The sequence below is a fragment of the Acanthochromis polyacanthus genome, chromosome 9, assembly GCF_021347895.1.
Source record: "Acanthochromis polyacanthus isolate Apoly-LR-REF ecotype Palm Island chromosome 9, KAUST_Apoly_ChrSc, whole genome shotgun sequence".
Classification (NCBI taxonomy): Eukaryota; Metazoa; Chordata; class Actinopteri; family Pomacentridae; genus Acanthochromis; species Acanthochromis polyacanthus.
This window is the reverse complement of record NC_067121.1, coordinates 32309678-32328223: the sequence shown is the minus strand read 5'-3', so window position 1 is coordinate 32328223 and position 18546 is coordinate 32309678. Positions and strand designations below refer to the sequence as shown.

Genomic DNA, 18546 nt, shown 5'->3' with positions numbered 1-18546 from the left:
ACTAAAAATGCATTTACTCAAGTACATTCTATTTTATGCAACTTTATACTTAAACTCCTCTACATTAAAGAGGGAAATATTGTACTTTCTACTCCACTACAGTTATGGCATCTTCAGCTACTTCAAGCTTTAAAATACAACACATCGTTTAAGATTAAATCAGTGGTCTCAAACATTTTTGGCTTCTTACAAACAGTCGTGGACACATTTTAGATGTCTGAGTTGTTCACACCTCCACCAAATACTGACTTGTTTCCCTCAACTTTTCACATGGCTGATTTCAAATAAGTTATCCAACATCTCATCCCAAAAAATTTCCAAGATTAGAGAAAAAAAAACATGCTGCTGAAACTCTGTCACATACATTAAGATATCAGTCGGTGGGATAAAACCAGTACTTTTCCTTGAGTACTTTTACTGCTAATACTCTCTTTTGGTACTTTTACTTAAGGATCTAAATCCAACTGTTGCTGCTTAACAATATATGAAAAAGCCGGAGGGGAAAAAAAGCCATAAAAGCAGAAAGTCAGGGTCAAACATTTATTAAATGTAACAAAAAACAAAAAATCCCAATGTATGGAACATTTTGTGCAAACACAGGTGAACAGGTGATTAATGTTATTGCTCTTTAGACAAAGTGCAGCGGTTAAATTTGTGCACCATCTACTCTTTTCACAGTAAACCGAGAGACAAGGAGAACAAAAGAGTGTAGAAAACAAAGTGAAAATGAACCAACAAAGAAGAAGGTAAAATTAAAGTTATAGTACAACTACATCAGCATTCGTAGAAGTTTCTTTCCTTCAAGCCAGAAGGTCAGAAACAGCCTTAAACCCATGGCTCCAGAGCTCTGAAGTGTTTCCCTTCCAAATGTTTCAAAGGAATGTTCCCTGCTTCAGCCCATGTTGTACTCAGAAGGTGTCGGCGTAGAGCGGTGGAGGAGGAAGCAGCTCCAGCTCTGTGAAGTCAACTTCTTGTTCACTGTCATACGAAACACAGTGGGACATCAGTTCATGAGGAGGAGGAAGAGGAAGCTGAAGTACTGTGTGTGCGCTTCTTTCAGGAAGCAGTCATGTGCTAACACAAATACAGATCAAACAGTGACACTTCGCTTGCTGATTAGAAGGAAACTGTCAACACTTACGGATACGGCGGCTCCTCCACCGCGCACAAGAAGTCTAGATAAAGACAAGCAGATACAAATGTCACATTAACTTTGAACTGACATCTCTGCAAAACATCCATCGCCGACATGTCTCCAAGGGTCCTCGAAGTAGATAAATGCGAGTTATTTTCCATCACAGTTCAAGTCGCCGACCAGTGTTTAGACTACAGTGTCCTCAAAGAGATTTGTAAGCACCCTCCTTTTAGCTTCACCATTATCAGTGAAGGAGACGGAAGTGGTGACAACAGTGGAGCCATGGAAAAAAAAAAAACAAAAAAAAGTCTGTAAACTTACCCGGTGGTTCAGTACTTTAACCAGGACAGAAAAGACAAAATGAAAGAAAGAAAATATCAAAACCAGTTTTCCACAACACAGTAACTTTGGATAAAGTAAAGAAAATATTGTACTTTGTAGGCGTGGCTGCTCCATTATCAGAGACGTTGCCACATTCATCTTTGTTGTGTTGAAAAAAGATGGCCAGCTTCTGCAGGGCTTCATGTCTGGTCCTGATGGGGAAAGACAACATTACTAACAGCTAATTTCATGATTCACCCACAGGAAGTCGAAAACACTGGAGCAATCATCTGATGAAACACAGTAAGTCTAAAATACATAAATACTTCCGCTATGGAGCTAATCATAAGTGTTTGTGTCCAAGAGCTGCTGGTTCAGGTGCAAATTAATTTCTGAGGCTGTAATTTTGTTATATTTGATTGCATGTTGTCATTTCTATTTTGTAAACTCTTCACATGTTCTAACAAGAATACAAAAACCAACACAGTGCAGAAGAGTCCAACAGCAGCATCACTGATTTAAGTACTATTTTTGATAGGCGATTTTATTGTTTGACTGGGCGATTAAAACTCATTTGGGGCAGTTTGTTGCCATTTAATTTTATGTAGATTCCACCATATTATCCATCTCCAAATTATACACTTTTCAACAATCAAACTTCCACACATATATGGTATTTTATTGCTGCAATAGTCAAAATATGTTCCCTTAAAGCTGGCGCACATGTAAAAGAACATCTGTTGAATTGAAGTCCTTGCCCTACAAGTTCACACAATGCTGCTTAAGCCCGTCCATAAATCTCTCTGTACCTCACAGCGGATCTGATTTTTAAATGTGCCGTCTGTGCTCACGTGTTTTATGTCAGCCAGCGATGACCGATGTGCTAAAACTGAAGCAGGGGAAAAGCCTGGGCAATGTAGAGTACAGGGGAGTCTAAGGTGGAAAGACTAAGGAAGCAGTGATGAAAAGATCCTGATGCTCCAGATAAACAAGAAAATCGCCATTTAGAGAAAGAAACAGTAAAAAAAGAGAAAGCAATCAACAGTAAGGCATTCACCATAAGCAGGCGTCACATGTTGACTCAATAGTACATATATTGTTCCTCTCATGTTTTTTTCTCTTCTATAAATTCAAACTGATGGTTGCAAAAAATATTTTCATTATTCATGGATTGTTTCAGCAAAAAAGTTGCTTGTTTCAGTGCCTCAATTTTCCTGATTTGTTGCTTTTTCCATTCCTTTTATATATAAAGTCTTTGGGATCTGACGGTTACCGACAATCACTCACTTTAAATACCTCACTTCAGTTATAATAATTACAGTTTTTCGCAAAAATAACTAATCAAGAGAATCAGCTGCAGATTAACAAAAAGTGGAAACAAGCAGATAGCTGCTGCCTTTGTCTGGTGATTCGCCCGTTCGAGGCTGACTGATAATAAATGAAGAAACAAGTGGTTTTAGTTTTTTCCTCCAATAATTAACTGCAGTTTTTGATCTCTCCTATTATCACACAGCAGAGGACTTCAGAAACTCTAAAATTCACATTTCTTTAAAATAGCTTTAGCCTATTAACATTCTTTTTCCTTCTATCTTTAAGATCGTCTTATTCAATAGTTTGCTCACATTAAAGTGGTCTTAGATGAGTAAATACCCTAAGAAATGTACAAGAATTCACACAGATCATATAAACCCACTTCTTAAGGAGATTTGCAGCAATATTTATGTACGTATGGGTTGGAAAAGGCTGCGGGCCAAAGTATCTGCTTTGACACCTGTGTGTTTGAAACTTACTGCGTGTGTAGGTCTTCCAGGTTGGCATCACTCAGCGTGTGCTGGGCATCAACATGAACACATGCTGTGAAAGTGAACACATGAAGGACAGAATTCGGCGAGGGACAGAGTTTATTATGTAAAGACGGTCAGGCTGAACAGGGAAGGAGTAAGGAAACTGTATGGTAAGAAGTGCACTTCAAAGCCATGTTACAGTGTACCATATGTCACTGCATTACATTAAACAACCACAGGCACAGTCTGCATTTCCCTTTAAACCAGAAGGCTGGAGAGGATTTGGGGGGGGGCATGTTCTGTTCTCTAGCTTTCACTTCAAAAGGACCGAATATAAAAAAAGGTACTCACACATCTCAGGCGCTGAGGCAGTCTGCTGAGGAAAGCTACTGTACAGAATGAAGAGAAACAAATTAATTGTACCCTGTGCGCGCCGCATAAATTCAATTTCATCTCTCAGAGGGAATTACTTAAATGTCCTCTAATGTGGTCAACAGTTGCTGTCGTTCTACTTAGAAACGACTCTTTTCCAAAAGCTGCTTTGAGTCGCAGTAAAAGAGATTAAACATCTTACTGGCTCTCATTGGATGGTGAGAGGGTTTCATCTTCACAGGCCCACTCCTCGCTGTCATCTGTGACTGCAGAAAAACAAATTAACGTGATTAGGGCCCAGCATGCGTGATGATGATAGATGTTTGGCAGAGCCGCAGCCAAAACCCTCAGCTTAAATGGAATTCCTTTTCAATCATAAAATAACACATAAATGTAAAGCAGATGACGACTGAAGTTGTTCAGCTCAAGTGTTGCTCATGTGACATTCTTTGGGCTGCTTTCCAAACTCTGTGCAAATGCACTCTGTCAGTCAGCAAGTCCAAACTCTGTATCAGGGGTGTCAAATATGCAGCCCGTGGACCAAAACCAGCCCTCCAGAGGGTCCAATCCGGCCCGTGGGATGAATTTGTAAAGTGTAAAAAATGACAGAGAAGACTGTCTGCAAATTTGTAAAATTATAAATTTAAAGAAATGTCTCGACCATGACAAGCTGTTTTGATCATAAAGTAAAAATACTAGATTGCTCATTGCTCTTTTGTATCTCATTTTTGTAATATTTTGTCTTGTTTTTGTTGTTTTTTGTCTGATTTTTGTCGTTTTGTTTTATTCGCTGTTTTGTGTATCGTTTGTGTTGTTTTGTGCTTTTTGTCTCTCTTGTGCTGTCTACTTTTTTGTCATTTTGTTTCTCACTTTTGTCATTTTTTTGTCTGGTTTTTGTCGTTTCTCCATTTTTATTGTCAATTTGTAACTTTTTTTGTCTAATTTTGGCTCCCTTTTGTTTTGTTTCTTGTAGTTTGTTAGCCTAGCCACGCTAGACAACCCACGGCAACGAATTTAATTCTCTGCCAGGGTGGGTCTAGTTACCCTCCGTAAGGCTCGAGGTTGGATGCTCCTAAAACTGGCCAGACAAATCACCATGAAGTGTAGAGTCAGAAGGCGGGCGTAACTAAGTGACGACAGAGGCACGACGATTCTGACAGAAACAACCGGAAACAACTAGCCTAGCCGCGCTAGACAACCCACGGCAACAAATTTAATTCTCTGTCAGGGTCGACAACAAAAACGACAACAGTCGTTGAGCTCCATTAGCACCGACTCTGAATAATCTTTCTGTTAACATGTCTGTAACATACTTGAGCTTCACCCATTGACTGTATAAATAAGGCTTCACCGAACTACCGCATCCTCTGATTTCCGGCGCTCTAGGAGCCTATTCGTTGCACTGATTGGTTGTATACCTACCCAATTGCTGCAGAGTGATTTGATAGACAACCTTTTAGCCCGCCTCCCTCCCTGTTGAGCGTGCCTAGTCCCTTGCATCTTCAGAGCATGGGTCTAGTGCGGCTAGGCTAGTAGTTTGTCTCATTTTTTGTCAATTTGTCTCATTTTTGTTGTTTTTCGTCTTTTTGTCCGACTTTGTTGTTTTGATCATAAAGTAAAATATAACATCATTCAGTTCCAGACACCTGAGACTAAATGTTTTGTGCCTTTGTAGACACTCTGTAACCTGAAAGCTATAATGTGTAAATGATAAACTGAGGCATAATGTTGTTGAAATTGAACTTATTTTTCTAAGAAATTTCAGGTTGTTCATAGCGTTATGTAAAAAGATAATTCCTTAATTGTGAACCTTTTCAGAATTTACTTTTTTGCACTAAAACAAAGTAAAAATTTGGAGCTATGGTTACTTATAGATTATCAGGTTATGATTTTCCTGACATCAAATCGGGCTGAATGTGGCCTCTGATTGACAGCCCTGCCTTATGAAGCACTTAACTTTGTGCTTTTTGAGAACCAACTAGTCTCCAGTCATTCTAATAACAAAAACGTTGACAAGAGCTTAATGTTTTTGCGCAGAGGCTACTTACAACTGCTTGTTAGAACAGGATGATTTGAGGATCTGCAAAACAAAATATGAAAAACTAATCATGACACACACCGCGGGGGGTGGAGTGGATGCAAATCAGTTTCTAATTGAGAAGCTAAAGGATTTTGTCTGCCACTCAGTACCTGCTCCCGATGCTGATGGTATCTGCATTGACGCTCCCTCCTCGTCCAGCTGCTTGAGCCTTCTTGCCAAGTTCCAGCATCTCCTTGATATTTAGCTCCACATTCATCACTGAAATATAACCATCTGCAACAGCCAGGGGAGAGCAGTTACAGAGAACACTGCGAAGCTACCGACACCGACATGTAAATGTGAAAACAGACGACTAAAAAAAGGCTTAACACTCCTCCTAGGAATGCCTGTTACTTCCATGTCAAGGGATGTTTTTCTCCAAGTCCAAACCTTAGATGGAATTAGCACGTGCTTCTGCAATTCTACATCCAATCAATACGACCAAACTCACATTTGTGGTTGGCATCTCGAGCCAACCATTTGCCTTTGGGGCAGTTGGTGGTTCGAATGATGCTGACCGTGTCCCCGCTCTTCACAGGCAGGTCGTTCTTGCGGACTTTACTCGCCACCATGACCTTGGCATGGTACATGGGCTCCTCTTCTCCAGTCACCTGCGGAGACAAATCTCTCAAAAACAGCTACGAAGCATAGTGTGCATAATCCAAATGACAGGCATTATCGTAAATTACAGCCTTGAGTAGCTTGCTGCGCATTACTGAGCATCACTGATAGTTAACTCAATGTCAGAATTAGCCTTTGCAAACTAATTTTCAAATGAGTCAATCCATGATTCAGACTGACTAATACAGGCCGTACAAAAACAGACGAGAAAAAAACAGCTCCCCTTACTTTGAACTTCTTTTTCATTTCATTTTCCTTCTTCTCCCTTTCCTTTTGCTCCTTCTTCTCTTTCTCCAGTCGCTGCTTCTCCCTTTTCCTCTGTTCTTTATGGTCAGCAGCGTTGGGGCTTTGAGGTGCCTTACTGAAAACAAATCAAAGTCTTGATTGTGCTTGTGAAAACAACATCTCGTTGCTAATCATGCCATCGGTGAGACGGGTGACATGTCACACATTACCTGTGGATGTGATTGTGGGCAGAATGAGCATGTTCTCCTGATACATTGCCCCTGCAGTTTGATTATCACAGCAAGAGAAAAATCAATGGCTGCCTTCCATCTGGCAAAAATCAATGTCAATGAAAGAACACAGATCTTGAACGTGTGAAAAAAAGAAAAGAAAAAAACCTCAACATACCGTGGATTCCGCACCCATTTGCTCTGCTGCTCCTCCTTGAAACGAGCACATGGTTTTTAATTTAATGCAGATGATTGTCAAAGCTCATCACTTATTCATTGCACATTCATTCTCCTATTACTCTCTGAGGTGATTATATAGTCAATTAGATTATAAAATGAGTTACCATGGGGTGGTTGTCAGCATATGGATCTGCAAGAAATCATTAAATGGAGAGAATAAATGTCCGCAAGGGATTTGAATTTTAGAATAAAATGTGTTAATTGAACACTCTTACTCTTTAGGTTGCCTTTTTGTTTACTTGAGTTCTGGCTCTTGATGAATTTGTGGACGTTTTCAACATCCTCATACACATTATCATATGTTTCATAGTAACTGTCGTCTTGATATGCACTAGAAGGGAGAAAGGTACGTATATACTGAAATATGTGCAGTGCTATGTGAAAAGCTGTACAAAACGACTGCAGCTACTACAAAGCTCACCTTGGATGTGTCTGAATCCCATCATTGGACGCAGCTTGCTTACTAAGCTCTCTTTCCTCTGGGACAGACCGACACTCAGCACCTCCCAGATCAGTTTCATCAGAATGAGATTTAGAAAAAGAATCTACAAGCATCTCTTTGCTGTGGGACCACTGCTCTGGTACAGCAGGCTCTGGGAACTCTGGCAGGTTTATTGGTTCAGGGAAGCTGGCTGGATCGAGGGGTATTATGTTTTGACTGCCAATGTTCAGATCTTGGATGATAGAGCTTACACTAGCCTCGGCAGGATTACACGCTGACAAGTCAGGTTGTGGACCCTCACCGGCGGTGACCTCAAAGTCGACTGCTGTGTGAATCTCGGTGCTGACTAAGTCTAAAGCCTCCACTTCTAGCGAGGCAATATCAACAGCCTCACCCCCTGCTGTTTCCACCTCTGAATTCTGAAACTCTGGAAACTCTGGGGCGTCTAGAAGAGGGTTGGAGATGGCTGGGTGCTCTGATGCTGGCTCTTTAGTTGGAGTTTGGCTCGGACCTGGTGACACCTCTATAAAAGGAAGCAAATGTAACATTTGAACAGATGTTCAGCCTCACCACAAATTGTATAATGTAAGCTGCAGTGAGGCTAAAGCACAGTCACTGATGCCTAAGCAAAATAACTGAAGCCACAAAAGAGGATATGCAAAAAAAAAAGAAATAAAGCAAAGCTAGAGAAGTGGCAAAGAAATGAAAACTACAGCATGTTGACATACCATGGACTGTGAGAGCACGGTAACGGCTGAGATCCACTAATGGAGGTTTGGGGGGCTTTGCTGGCATTGACCCCAATATCCTCAGGTCAGGTAGACGTTTCTTGAGTGGAACAAACGGCGCTTCAACAGTCTTCGCTAATGAATGCTCATTTTTATCTCTGAGAAGCTGCTTACCCAATGCTGGTTCTTGAGGGAAAACAATTTTACAAGTGCCTTAGCAATCCTCATCTAAATAATCATGAATACTTACAATTTTGCACACAAAGCATGACAGAACAGAGACTTTTGATGAGGACTGAAAATGTTGCAAACATTCACTTACTGTGTGCAGAGCTGTTGGTTTTGAAGAAAGGCCGAGCTGAAATACAAGCCAGGTGTGGAAGACACACCGGTGGGGGTATGAGCAGCTCACTGCCAAAGTTTTTTGGTGGGGAGGGGAACGTCTTGTCTCTGGAGGTGTAGTCAGGGGAGCGCAAACTCTTGGCTTTGGCAGAAATAAGCGTCTGTTGGCGTGAGAACTTCTTCTTGGCCCTCTCCAAAGTGCTCATAATTCTACTGTCAGAGTCACCACTTGTCTCTGCAGAAGGAGGGGTGACTGGGATATCTGGGCTGGAGAGGGGGCACTCAGCGGTCGATTGGTCACTGTATGTAGAAACCTCATCTTCTGTGGTTTGTTTTTCCACTGAGGGCAACTCACCAGGAGCACTGCATGGTCTGTTGGTCAAATCAGCATATGTTGGCTCCTCTCCACTTTCTGCACTCATCTTTGATGTTTTGGTTGACTTGAAAGGAAGCAGCAACCCTTTTTTCTTGATTTTAGTTAGTGGCAAGGCTTCTTTCCCTTGCTCCGATTCCAGTTGGTGCTGCTTTTTGGCCAGTTCTTCCGTCTTCTGATCTTTTACAGGCAGTACAGGAAGCACCAAAGGCATACATCGGTCTTTGAGGGACTGCCTGGCTGTGCTGTCTCCATTAGTAGGCTGGGATGACACAGAGGTCTGCAGAGGTAGTGGTGGAAAGGAAATTGGTCGCTTTCCTCCAGATGCCCGCAGACCATCTCTGAAGATGACACGGGGAACCACTGGTGTCTTGTTCTCTACAGCAATATTAATACTGCTGACCACAGAGCTGCAGTGACCTCCAGGTGGCGGAATGTGCTTTGGTTTTTCAGCGACGGTTGGACGACTGATTTGAGACTGAGCCAGGAGGGCCTCTTCCTGAAATTTAGCCCTCAGTGCTTTGAAGTTTATTGCTCCTTCCTGAAACAAAAGAACAATTAATAATTAACTAAGAGATAGCCATTACTTTGACAGACAATTTCATTTAAGTTTAGGGATAAAAAACTCAAGAATGACAACATAATTTAAGGGTCTGCCAAAATGTTTTAGGTTTTCATCTTACTTATTCCATGGAATCTAGATATGCAAAAAGTTTAATTTTTTGCACTTAGAAATAATTTTGATGATTCCTGCCTCCTTTCCAATACAATGGAGATGATTGTAGTTTTAGTAGCTTTTACCTTTTCAAATAGGTCTAGACAACATGTTGTTTTGACACTGACGGCACAATGTGTGCATCCGCAACAGACACATCGCAAGAAGTGCAACATGAATGAAGGAAAATCAACTCAAACACATCACGTGACAGCGGTTTGCTTTTGTTTTTAGTGCTGCTTGATACAAAGAGAAAAAAATGCATGGTTCTTATTTTATATGACTACAAAAGAAGTCTGTCTGATAGAACATAATTTAATTTGATTTAAGGGTTTGTAGATACAGAGATTTTTTTTCTTACTTTATTTACAAGACATGGAGTTTGTTGACATGAAGACTGTGGAAAAATGAGCAATTAACAGGAGAGAAACACTGAAAATGAAACTTTGCTTACTCTGTCAGCAGTGTCTCGTAGTTGTTGCCACTACACTTGGCAATAAAACAAGGCTGTCTGACCATTTAAATCAACATCACAAAGCTTTGTATGATGACTGCAAAGACAGATCTGAAAGTTATCCAAAACAAAAAACTATTTTGGAGGACTTTGTCAGTGCAACACCATCTATGAAAGTATCCAAAAGGCTTTTATTAGCTATTTTTTAAATATATGTATATATTTTTGATCTTCAAGACAGATGCATTTAGCCCACAGAATCACCCCAATCTTTCTCAAAAGACGATTTCTTTTCAGTTAGAGTTATTTAAGTAATTTGGTGATAGTCCTGTATTTTTCCTTACAGAAACATCCATCACAGACAAACAAAACATTACAATGTCAGTGTTTTTTAAAGCAATTTTCCCCAAAGATCAATAAAGTATTTCTGATCCTGATTTTCTAATACAATAGAGCTTTTCTTAAATGTGAATATTTGCTGGTTTGATTTGTCTTCTCATGGCTGTAAGATGTTTAGAGTTTAGATTCTTGGTTGGACCAAACTGGACAGATTGAGTCAGCTTGGAAATTGTGATTGGCATTTTTCATAGTTCAGTTTTGCACAAACCAAACCGCTTAGTTAAAAAACCGTTCAGCAGATTAATCACAACGAATGCAATTTTTTGTTCTCAAAACCAACATAAAACTGCTGAAAGAGGGCAGAAATCTCGACTAAAAAAGGTGTGTGAACCCCCCAAAACTTTAGTTATTAGTATCCTATAGAGCTGTCAATCGGGATAATTAAGCCATGTACTTTTATAACACAGAACAAGTAAAAAGCAGTGTTAGTATTAGTGTCTTGGCTAGCACAGAGCATTGACAAACGGCTAAACTTAGCTTCATACTACAGTACTTTAGCTAATTAAAGTTGCCCAGAAAATCATTACCTCTTCCATTGTTGCTCGTTTTGTTCATCACTTTTCACACATGAACATTTGTAAAGCTAAACTTAAACTTCAATGCTGTTCACGCTCCTTTGATAACTTCACCACGATAAATCCACCGACAGGTTTATACTAATCACGGAGACGCTAATACAAACAATTTGAAAGCGCGGCCGTGTGACGCACCTGCGTGCTGCGCGTTACCTACGTGCGCGGTCACGTTTACCTTGTCGAAAGCTCTTCCATGTTTACAAATGTGTAGATTAAGTTCTTTATTTGCGTAAAGTTTAATACGGAGGCAGAAATACTGAAACACATATGATCTAGTCCAGGTGCTTATAAATTTTGTTACCTTCTGATCCCCATATAATAATATTATTTGTTTTGCTACATAAAAATCATAAAAATAAAAAATCTAATTCAAGGTCTTTGATTACTTGTCTTCCAGTAACCATAAAAAATGAAATCATCACATAAACAGTATTAATAACACCGGGAGAAAAAGCCTCACATGCTATAGATTTACATGTGTACAACTTTTACAAACTAGCTGACTGACTCATATTTGACCATGCTGAATGTATCATTCAACATCTTGCAGATAATTTGCTCCTCTGTTTAGTGTTTTTGAGCCATGCCACATTTATTATATCTTTCAAGTACAGCCTGCAGTTTAACCAAAAAGTCTCTATATCTTCTCAGTTGCAGTGCTCAGCAAATAATTGGTTCCTTTTTACAGCATTGATTCAGTGCAAACAGTTTATTTATGGTGATTTGTTTTTAAATGGGACATTTTGAAAAAAGAGATATTGCTAAAATGTACCAAATTTTGGCTTATTTTTGGGTTATTTTCCTGATCCAACTCCATCAAACATTTAAGATCTGTTAGAAAGTTGAAAATCTGATTACTCTTTCTGTTTTTACATTTTGTGGATCTGATAAATGGCGTCATTTTGATCATTTTAAACAAACAAAGATGCTTTTTGGGTACAGCGGGATAAAATGAATTAATTTCTAATCGACATAAAAAGGTGCCACATGCACATTTAAAGAAATTATTTTCCAAACTAAAGATCCAAAAAGGGGTAAATTGTGCCAATATGTGTGTTGACTCAACATGGATCATATGAAATGAAAAAATTTGATCGATAGGAGAATAGATATTTTAATGCAACAAAGAATGCATGACAGCCTTACAGTGTCTGAATTTTATGTTTTTCTTGTAAAAATCCCTTAATAAAAGACATTTCCACAGTAAATTAGCTCAGAGAAGGCACAATTTAGTGCGTTGAAATTCAACAAAATACAGGAATTGAAACATTTTGAGAATCATAACACTGCAGATACTATAGTAACTCAAATGTATGTTTTTGGTATTTTTGTCACAGTCAGTGTTTGTGTAAACGGGGACGACATGTTCAACTTGGATTCGGCTGTTTAAGATGAGAAACAGGGTTTATAGATCATTTAAATAAACAAAACTTTCCCAGCTGTTGTAAGATCAGTTGTTTACTCTTGATCAATCATTCACTGTGTTTGCTCAGCTCGCTGCAGCGGCAGAAGTCCCCTCAGAATTACAACAGTTGTTTTGTGATGTGGCATTTGAGCATTTAGGACCAGGTACTTTTTTCCAGCATGGGGATTTTAAATTATGTCCTCCTGGGTTTATGCACACTGCATCTGTTTATCAGTTTAAGCACCAATGTGGACGCGTCCAGGGAGCCACGGACAACTGCTGATAACAGGTGGAGTATTCCTCACTTCACTACCTATTACATTCACTTGATAACATCTTGATAGCTTAGATTTAATATACATTGCCATGCACTGTGGGAAGTAGAGGTGGAACTGGGATGATAATGACATTTTGTGGGCCAGTGGTGCTGCGATGAGGAGGGCCAGAGCTGTGAGCAGACCGATACCAATCAACTGTATGCTGGGGAGCTGGTCGGCTTGGACACAGTGTAACTCCTGCACAGACAAAAAGGTGATTTTTTTTCATTAAATCATATAAATGAGTCGTTTTAAGATGTTCTTGAAAATTATGGTTACAATGTTCAGTACAGATGGATTGGGGAAGTAGCTTCAATCACTGCAGTATGGATGAGATAATCAACAGGTTACAATTAACCCCTAAATCTGCAGTCCAGGGTCAATTAATGTGGGAATTGGCTGTATTTGGCTGTTTTTGCATTAAAGTATGTTTTTAAAATGGCATAAGGTAATGGGCAAACTCACAGACTCAAGCTCTGTCTCAGTTCCGTTTCCGAAGCCTCGAGAAACCATCACAGTTTGGTGGGACCGAATGTGTCGAGGGACTGTGGGGGAGGTTGGCATGTCCGACATCAAGCACACAGTGTCTGCAACCGGATTACTGTGGAGAGAGTTTCACCTGCAATGAAACAGGCAAGCCTCATTCACAACCACTCAGATGATATATTGTCTTTAAACCGAAGGTGATTCATCTGTCAGCGTATGCATGAATGCAATATATGAGAATCCGTTTTGGTGCATTCTTTCCAGGGCGCTGTATCAGCCAGTCCCTTCGCTGTAATGGAGAACCGGACTGTGATGATTTTTCTGATGAAGATGAATGTCAAGATTTCAACCGGAGAGAAGACAAGTGTTCCGCTCTAATGCCGATCCCTGGTGCTGAACGTGGCACTCAGGGGTAAATACTGCACACTGATTACTGCTGTTATTATTCATTTTACAATTTTTACCTCCTCTAAAGGCGATGCACAGCTATGTATGGAGTCCACACGTTACACAAAGCATCCACAAAAGAGAGCACAAGATACACAATAGAGTCACAATAGACAACTCTTCAGCTATGACGTTTTTCTATATAAAAAGCCATGGTAAAATATCCCTCAACAATAATTTTGCCAGAATTTTTTTCCCCTTGCCAATTGTTTTGAATAATGCAGAATACATATATTTTCCCTACCATATCATTATTTCTTTAGCTTGACTGAATGTAATGATTCATTTGAATTATTGTGCTTTCTCATAGCTTCAACATCTTGACTGGAGATTTTGTTGATCACGTACTTGACCCAAAGTACTTTGGAGGACAGTGTGAATATGTCTACAACGGTGAATGGAGGAAGTTCATTTATGATGCCTTCTGTGAGAACCTGCACTACAATGAAGATGAGAAAAACTACCGGAAACCTTACAACTACCACACTTACCGTTTTGTGGTACGGTATTGTTCTGATTCATTGTTTCTTTTTTTCACTTAAAAAAGTAGAAGGTTTGAAGACAGACATTTTAAAACGAAGTTCAACCTGTTGCAGGCTCAAGCTACATCAGAGGGCTCTCATGAGTATTATGAAGATTTGACTGCCCTGCTGACAGCAAGGAAAACTATGTCCTCATCCAATGGTGGAGTCTCAATTGGGATCAATTACTTGGAAGTTGGACTGAGTGGCAGCAGTGAATCACAGTTTCTCAGGAACTTAACACAGCATAAAAGTCAGGTATGACCTTTTGACCCAGAGGTCAACACATTTTACACAATAAGTGCAAATGTTTTTCCTTTTAAATATATACTGTATAAATATATACTGTTATCTTTCTTAACAAGTTAGATGAATAGATTAATATTTATTCATTCTATAAAAAGGTACCAGCTGCAGCTAGTTAGCATAGAGCAGAGTGAAAACAGAGGATGCTAGCCAGCCTGGTTCGGTCCCAAGTTAAGAAATCTGTCTATGAACACCTCTAATGCTTCCCAGTAAACATATTGCATCCTGTTAGCTTTGTCTGTACAAAAAGCAAAGTGGAAAACAGACAAGTTATGATTTCATGTTGGGTTCTTGGTGAGTAGACTTCAGATGGGTAATTGTTTGTTTTAGTTAGATTTTTGTTAAGATGAACCAAATCAGATACAATGTGTTTCTTCAAGATTCACGTGTGATATAGGAATAGGTATTTTGTTTCAACAGACTGTACATAAAAGTACTGTAAAAGACTGTACATAGTGACACTGACGCTACCGATTAATTTGTGGACTGACTGAAGCCTTGAGTTTGGAATTCAGCCATCGCCATTTTATTCTTACATGACAAGATAGTTAGAAGCAACATATGAATCTGACTGAAAACTCGAGGACACTATGCAAACCTATGGAGTAATCACAAGGGAGCCACACCCTGAAGCATATCCTGTCATGTATGTTTTACTCTAAACGGGACCAGTATTTACAAAGTGAACATCATGTTGTATTGGAGGAGACTTAAAACTAGCAACTGAGACCATAAAATTAATTAGAAAATGTTTGCTGAGGTAACAAATCAAGTTAGAAATAGGGCCATTTTCTCATTGACTTTGATATAATCTGACTTATTTTTGCAACCACAGGAGTCGACCCTGCTGGTTGATCAAAAGAATGCATGTTTATGTCACTTTAATGGCTTCACTTTTTAGACCTGGAAGCTACAGCCACCTTTAATATAGTCTGTGTTTTCAGTCGTCTTTATCCTGACAACAGTTTAAGCTCACAGTTGTGTAGCTCTAGCTTCATATTTAGCGAGTAAATATTAGCAAGAAAGCAACCACATGCCTGTCTGTACATTTCAAACTTCTTTAAACACAGTTACGTCTTCTGAAAAAGTATAAAATTTTACTTTTTGCCCTCAGGACCTTGGCTTCATTAGACTTCAGTCCAAAGTACAAACTGCTCACTTCAAGATGAGAACCAATAAGCTGATGCTTCATGAAGATTTCTACATTTCACTCATGGAGCTCCCAGAACAATATAACTTTGGGATGTACTCAAAGTTCTTCAACACATTCGGCACCCACTATGTCACAGAAGGAACCATGGGGGGAACCCTGGAGTATGTTGTGGTCGTCAACAAAACGTCGATGGCAGAATCAAGTACTGTAGGCTTTCCAGGCTGTGAATCAGTGTAATCTAATAAGAAATGTATTTATTTTAATATATTTAAATTAATTATTATCTTTCCTGACTGTTCCAGAGATTGAGGCTAAACAAGCTGGTAGATGCTTCGGTGCCTCTATTGGTTTTAGCTATCCATTTGAAGAACAGGCATCAGTAGCTCTGAAGCTGAAAGGAAAGTTCTGTGATAAAGGGGGAGAATTCAGTCAAGGTGAGATCTCTAATATCTATTCTATAAGCTATATATTTGCATGATCCAGTTTATTTGTAGCTATGTATTATTTCTGTTCAACTAACCCATTTATTGAAGGTAAAACAAGTTTAATTTCTGTCCTCGGAATGTAGGTAAAGACTCAAGTTCATCTGTGATTGAGGACATTGTCACTCTAGTAAAGGGAGGAATCACAGACAGCAGCGCTGGTCTGTTGGCTATCAGGAGCGCTGACACCTACAAAAAGTGGGGAGCATCTCTCAAATACAACCCAACAGTCATTGAACATGAGGTAACTCAGTGGAAGGATAACATGCTCTTAAACAGAAAGAAACCAGACATAAGTTTTATTTCAGTTCTCCCTAACTCATTCTGTCTCTCTCTCTCGGTCCTTGCTCTCCTGTGACCCAGACCATGCCAATTTATGAGCTTGTGCGCCTCAGCACAGCTGCTGACCATGTAGGTGCGAGAATAAACAACTTGCAGAGGGCCTTGGACGAGCATCTGCAGCAGTTCGACCCCTGTCGCTGTGCCCCTTGTAGGCACAACGGGATCCCCATCCTCTCAGGAACCTCCTGTAACTGCATCTGTAAGTCAGGATACCAGGGAGACGCCTGTGAAGAGACGCTCAGGAGAGGTGAGAGTTTCATCATAGGTAAAAGCAGAAATCTTCAAGTCACACTCATTAAGGTAAAAATAAGCAAAAACAGAGCAGAAACTGCTTTAAACACAACTGTGAGAAATATGGCATCAGTGTGAATGCAACTCTACGCTAGTCTGTGAAAAATTGCCAAAAATGAAGAAGTCTAAAAGAGTTATTTTATGTTTAATAACTGATTTTATTTTTTCTCCACAGCCACCTGACAATCCTTAGAGTCTTTTATAGCCAGACCCCTCTTTAGTGCTGATGCAGGTCCATGTAGAATGGTCTGGTTGCACCTCATCAATTTATAGTCCCAAGGCTTGTTTGTATTTCTTTAAACCATTCACAGTTATCTTGGGCAGTGCTAAGAAATCACGGCCTCTGAAAATAGTTACGAGGAAATTGTTTTAGCAGAACATTTGCATGCAGGAACCCACCATTCACAAAAAAGCCCTCAAAAATAGCTGGTTGGCCGTACAGCACGGTCCAAACTTTCATCAAAACTTTAAATTCTCAGTGAGGTCGGTTGCTGCTCGGAGGGTGTTTTTTCCCACAGTGAAGTGGATTTTGAAAACAGCAGCATGTAGGCAGCAGAAGGAGAGTAGAAAGCCAATAACAGACTTATACCCACAGTGTTTATCTGTTGAGTCAGACGACAAAGAGACAAACAACCGTGAATGCATTTACTCCCACCTGCAGCCAATTTAGTAATCACCAAAAACTAGCGTCTGCATCTGGCTGACAGGAAAGCATTAGCTTAGCACCAAATGAAATCAAAATGTTTGCCGGATGATGGTAATGATGAGAAGAAAATTTCCTTTCTGGATCTTGAGTATCTGTACCAAATGTCATGGCAATCCATACAAAAATGCTAGGACACGTTAGTCTAAAATGATAATTCATGACTGAGCTACAAGAGCAGGGGATCACGATTATGAGTAGGATGCATTCCCAGAAGACCCTAAATTTCAAAGATCAGACTTCACAGCAATTCATAAAAAAGTTTAGATATTTCTGTTTGGTCCAAAAGCGATGAGCAGACTTAAATACAGACTCATACTGTCATCACTTGAGCCATATCTTCAGCTAAAATATATGAGAATTAGCAGTTCACATCCTGAAGAGAAACAATCCAGAATACTCATTAAAGACACTAGTCCCTGTTAATGATTTGTATAACCTGTACAATGCGCACAAATGTATTGTCACATAAGTTTTTACACAACTTTGTTCTGTTGAATATCCAATAAAGGCAGCGATCACCCAAATGTTGTGCAGTTAAAGTACAAAATTTTGTTTTAGGCACTCGGCTCACTCTTTAGATGTGGTGGCAGAGTGTGTAAACCCTTTGGTTGAAATCGGCGTATAACCACTTTAACTTTCCTCAACAGATACCAAGACAGATGGGTCGTGGTCCTGCTGGGGGTCTTGGTCAACCTGCACATCAGGAAGGAAGACTAGGACACGAGTCTGTAATAATCCTCCACCTGATGGAGGTGGAGCAAACTGCCTGGGCTCCACTACTCAGGCTCGTCGCTGTTAAAGAGAAGCTTGTCTCAGGTTTCGGGGTAAAAATGAACAAAGCTGTCCTTCTAGACATCTTTTCAAAACATCAAAGGCCTCAGAAATGAAATTACACTCTCTATCAAAAGTGGCAATAAACATGTGCTGTACAGACTTTGAGTATGTGTCTGTTTTTTATAAGGACATGGGTGTCATTCATACCATGTGTGACATTTTGCAAATTGCCTCTAATGTGAAGGTTAAATCCGTGTAAGAGATGTTGAATCCAGGTCAG

General features: G+C 39.8%; 2 protein-coding genes across 4 annotated transcripts; one reads left to right on the top strand and one right to left on the bottom strand.

The window, feature by feature from the left end:
• Window positions 1–526: 526 nt before the first annotated feature.
• si:ch211-188c16.1 (uncharacterized protein LOC562677 homolog) lies at window positions 527–11126 on the bottom strand. 3 transcript variants are annotated; one of them, XM_022193486.2, is made up of 19 exons: window positions 10989–11126; window positions 8501–9434; window positions 8179–8364; window positions 7430–7973; window positions 7224–7339; window positions 7113–7138; window positions 6947–6981; window positions 6769–6819; window positions 6542–6674; window positions 6144–6303; window positions 5803–5926; window positions 5661–5692; window positions 3815–3878; window positions 3592–3629; window positions 3247–3310; window positions 1570–1668; window positions 1457–1470; window positions 1142–1175; window positions 527–978 (listed from the first exon to the last, which is right to left on the bottom strand). In XM_022193486.2, the coding sequence occupies exons 1-19, from the start codon at window positions 10995–10997 to the stop codon at window positions 909–911; spliced, it is 2733 nt and encodes a 910-aa protein (XP_022049178.2). In that variant the 5' UTR covers window positions 10998–11126; the 3' UTR covers window positions 527–908. The 3 variants fall into 3 exon arrangements, with proteins under 3 accessions (XP_022049178.2, XP_051809667.1, XP_022049179.2); XM_051953707.1 differs by having other exon boundaries at window positions 3592–3626; XM_022193487.2 differs by lacking the exon at window positions 1457–1470.
• Window positions 11127–12545: 1419 nt separating this feature from the next.
• Window positions 12546–18425, top strand: c8a (complement component 8, alpha polypeptide). The gene is made up of 11 exons (XM_022193489.2): window positions 12546–12730; window positions 12864–12972; window positions 13244–13391; window positions 13509–13656; window positions 14002–14191; window positions 14288–14470; window positions 15633–15873; window positions 15974–16105; window positions 16240–16397; window positions 16517–16742; window positions 18140–18425. The coding sequence occupies exons 1-11, from the start codon at window positions 12621–12623 to the stop codon at window positions 18289–18291; spliced, it is 1797 nt and encodes a 598-aa protein (XP_022049181.2). The 5' UTR covers window positions 12546–12620; the 3' UTR covers window positions 18292–18425.
• The last annotated feature ends 121 nt before the right edge of the window (window positions 18426–18546 follow it).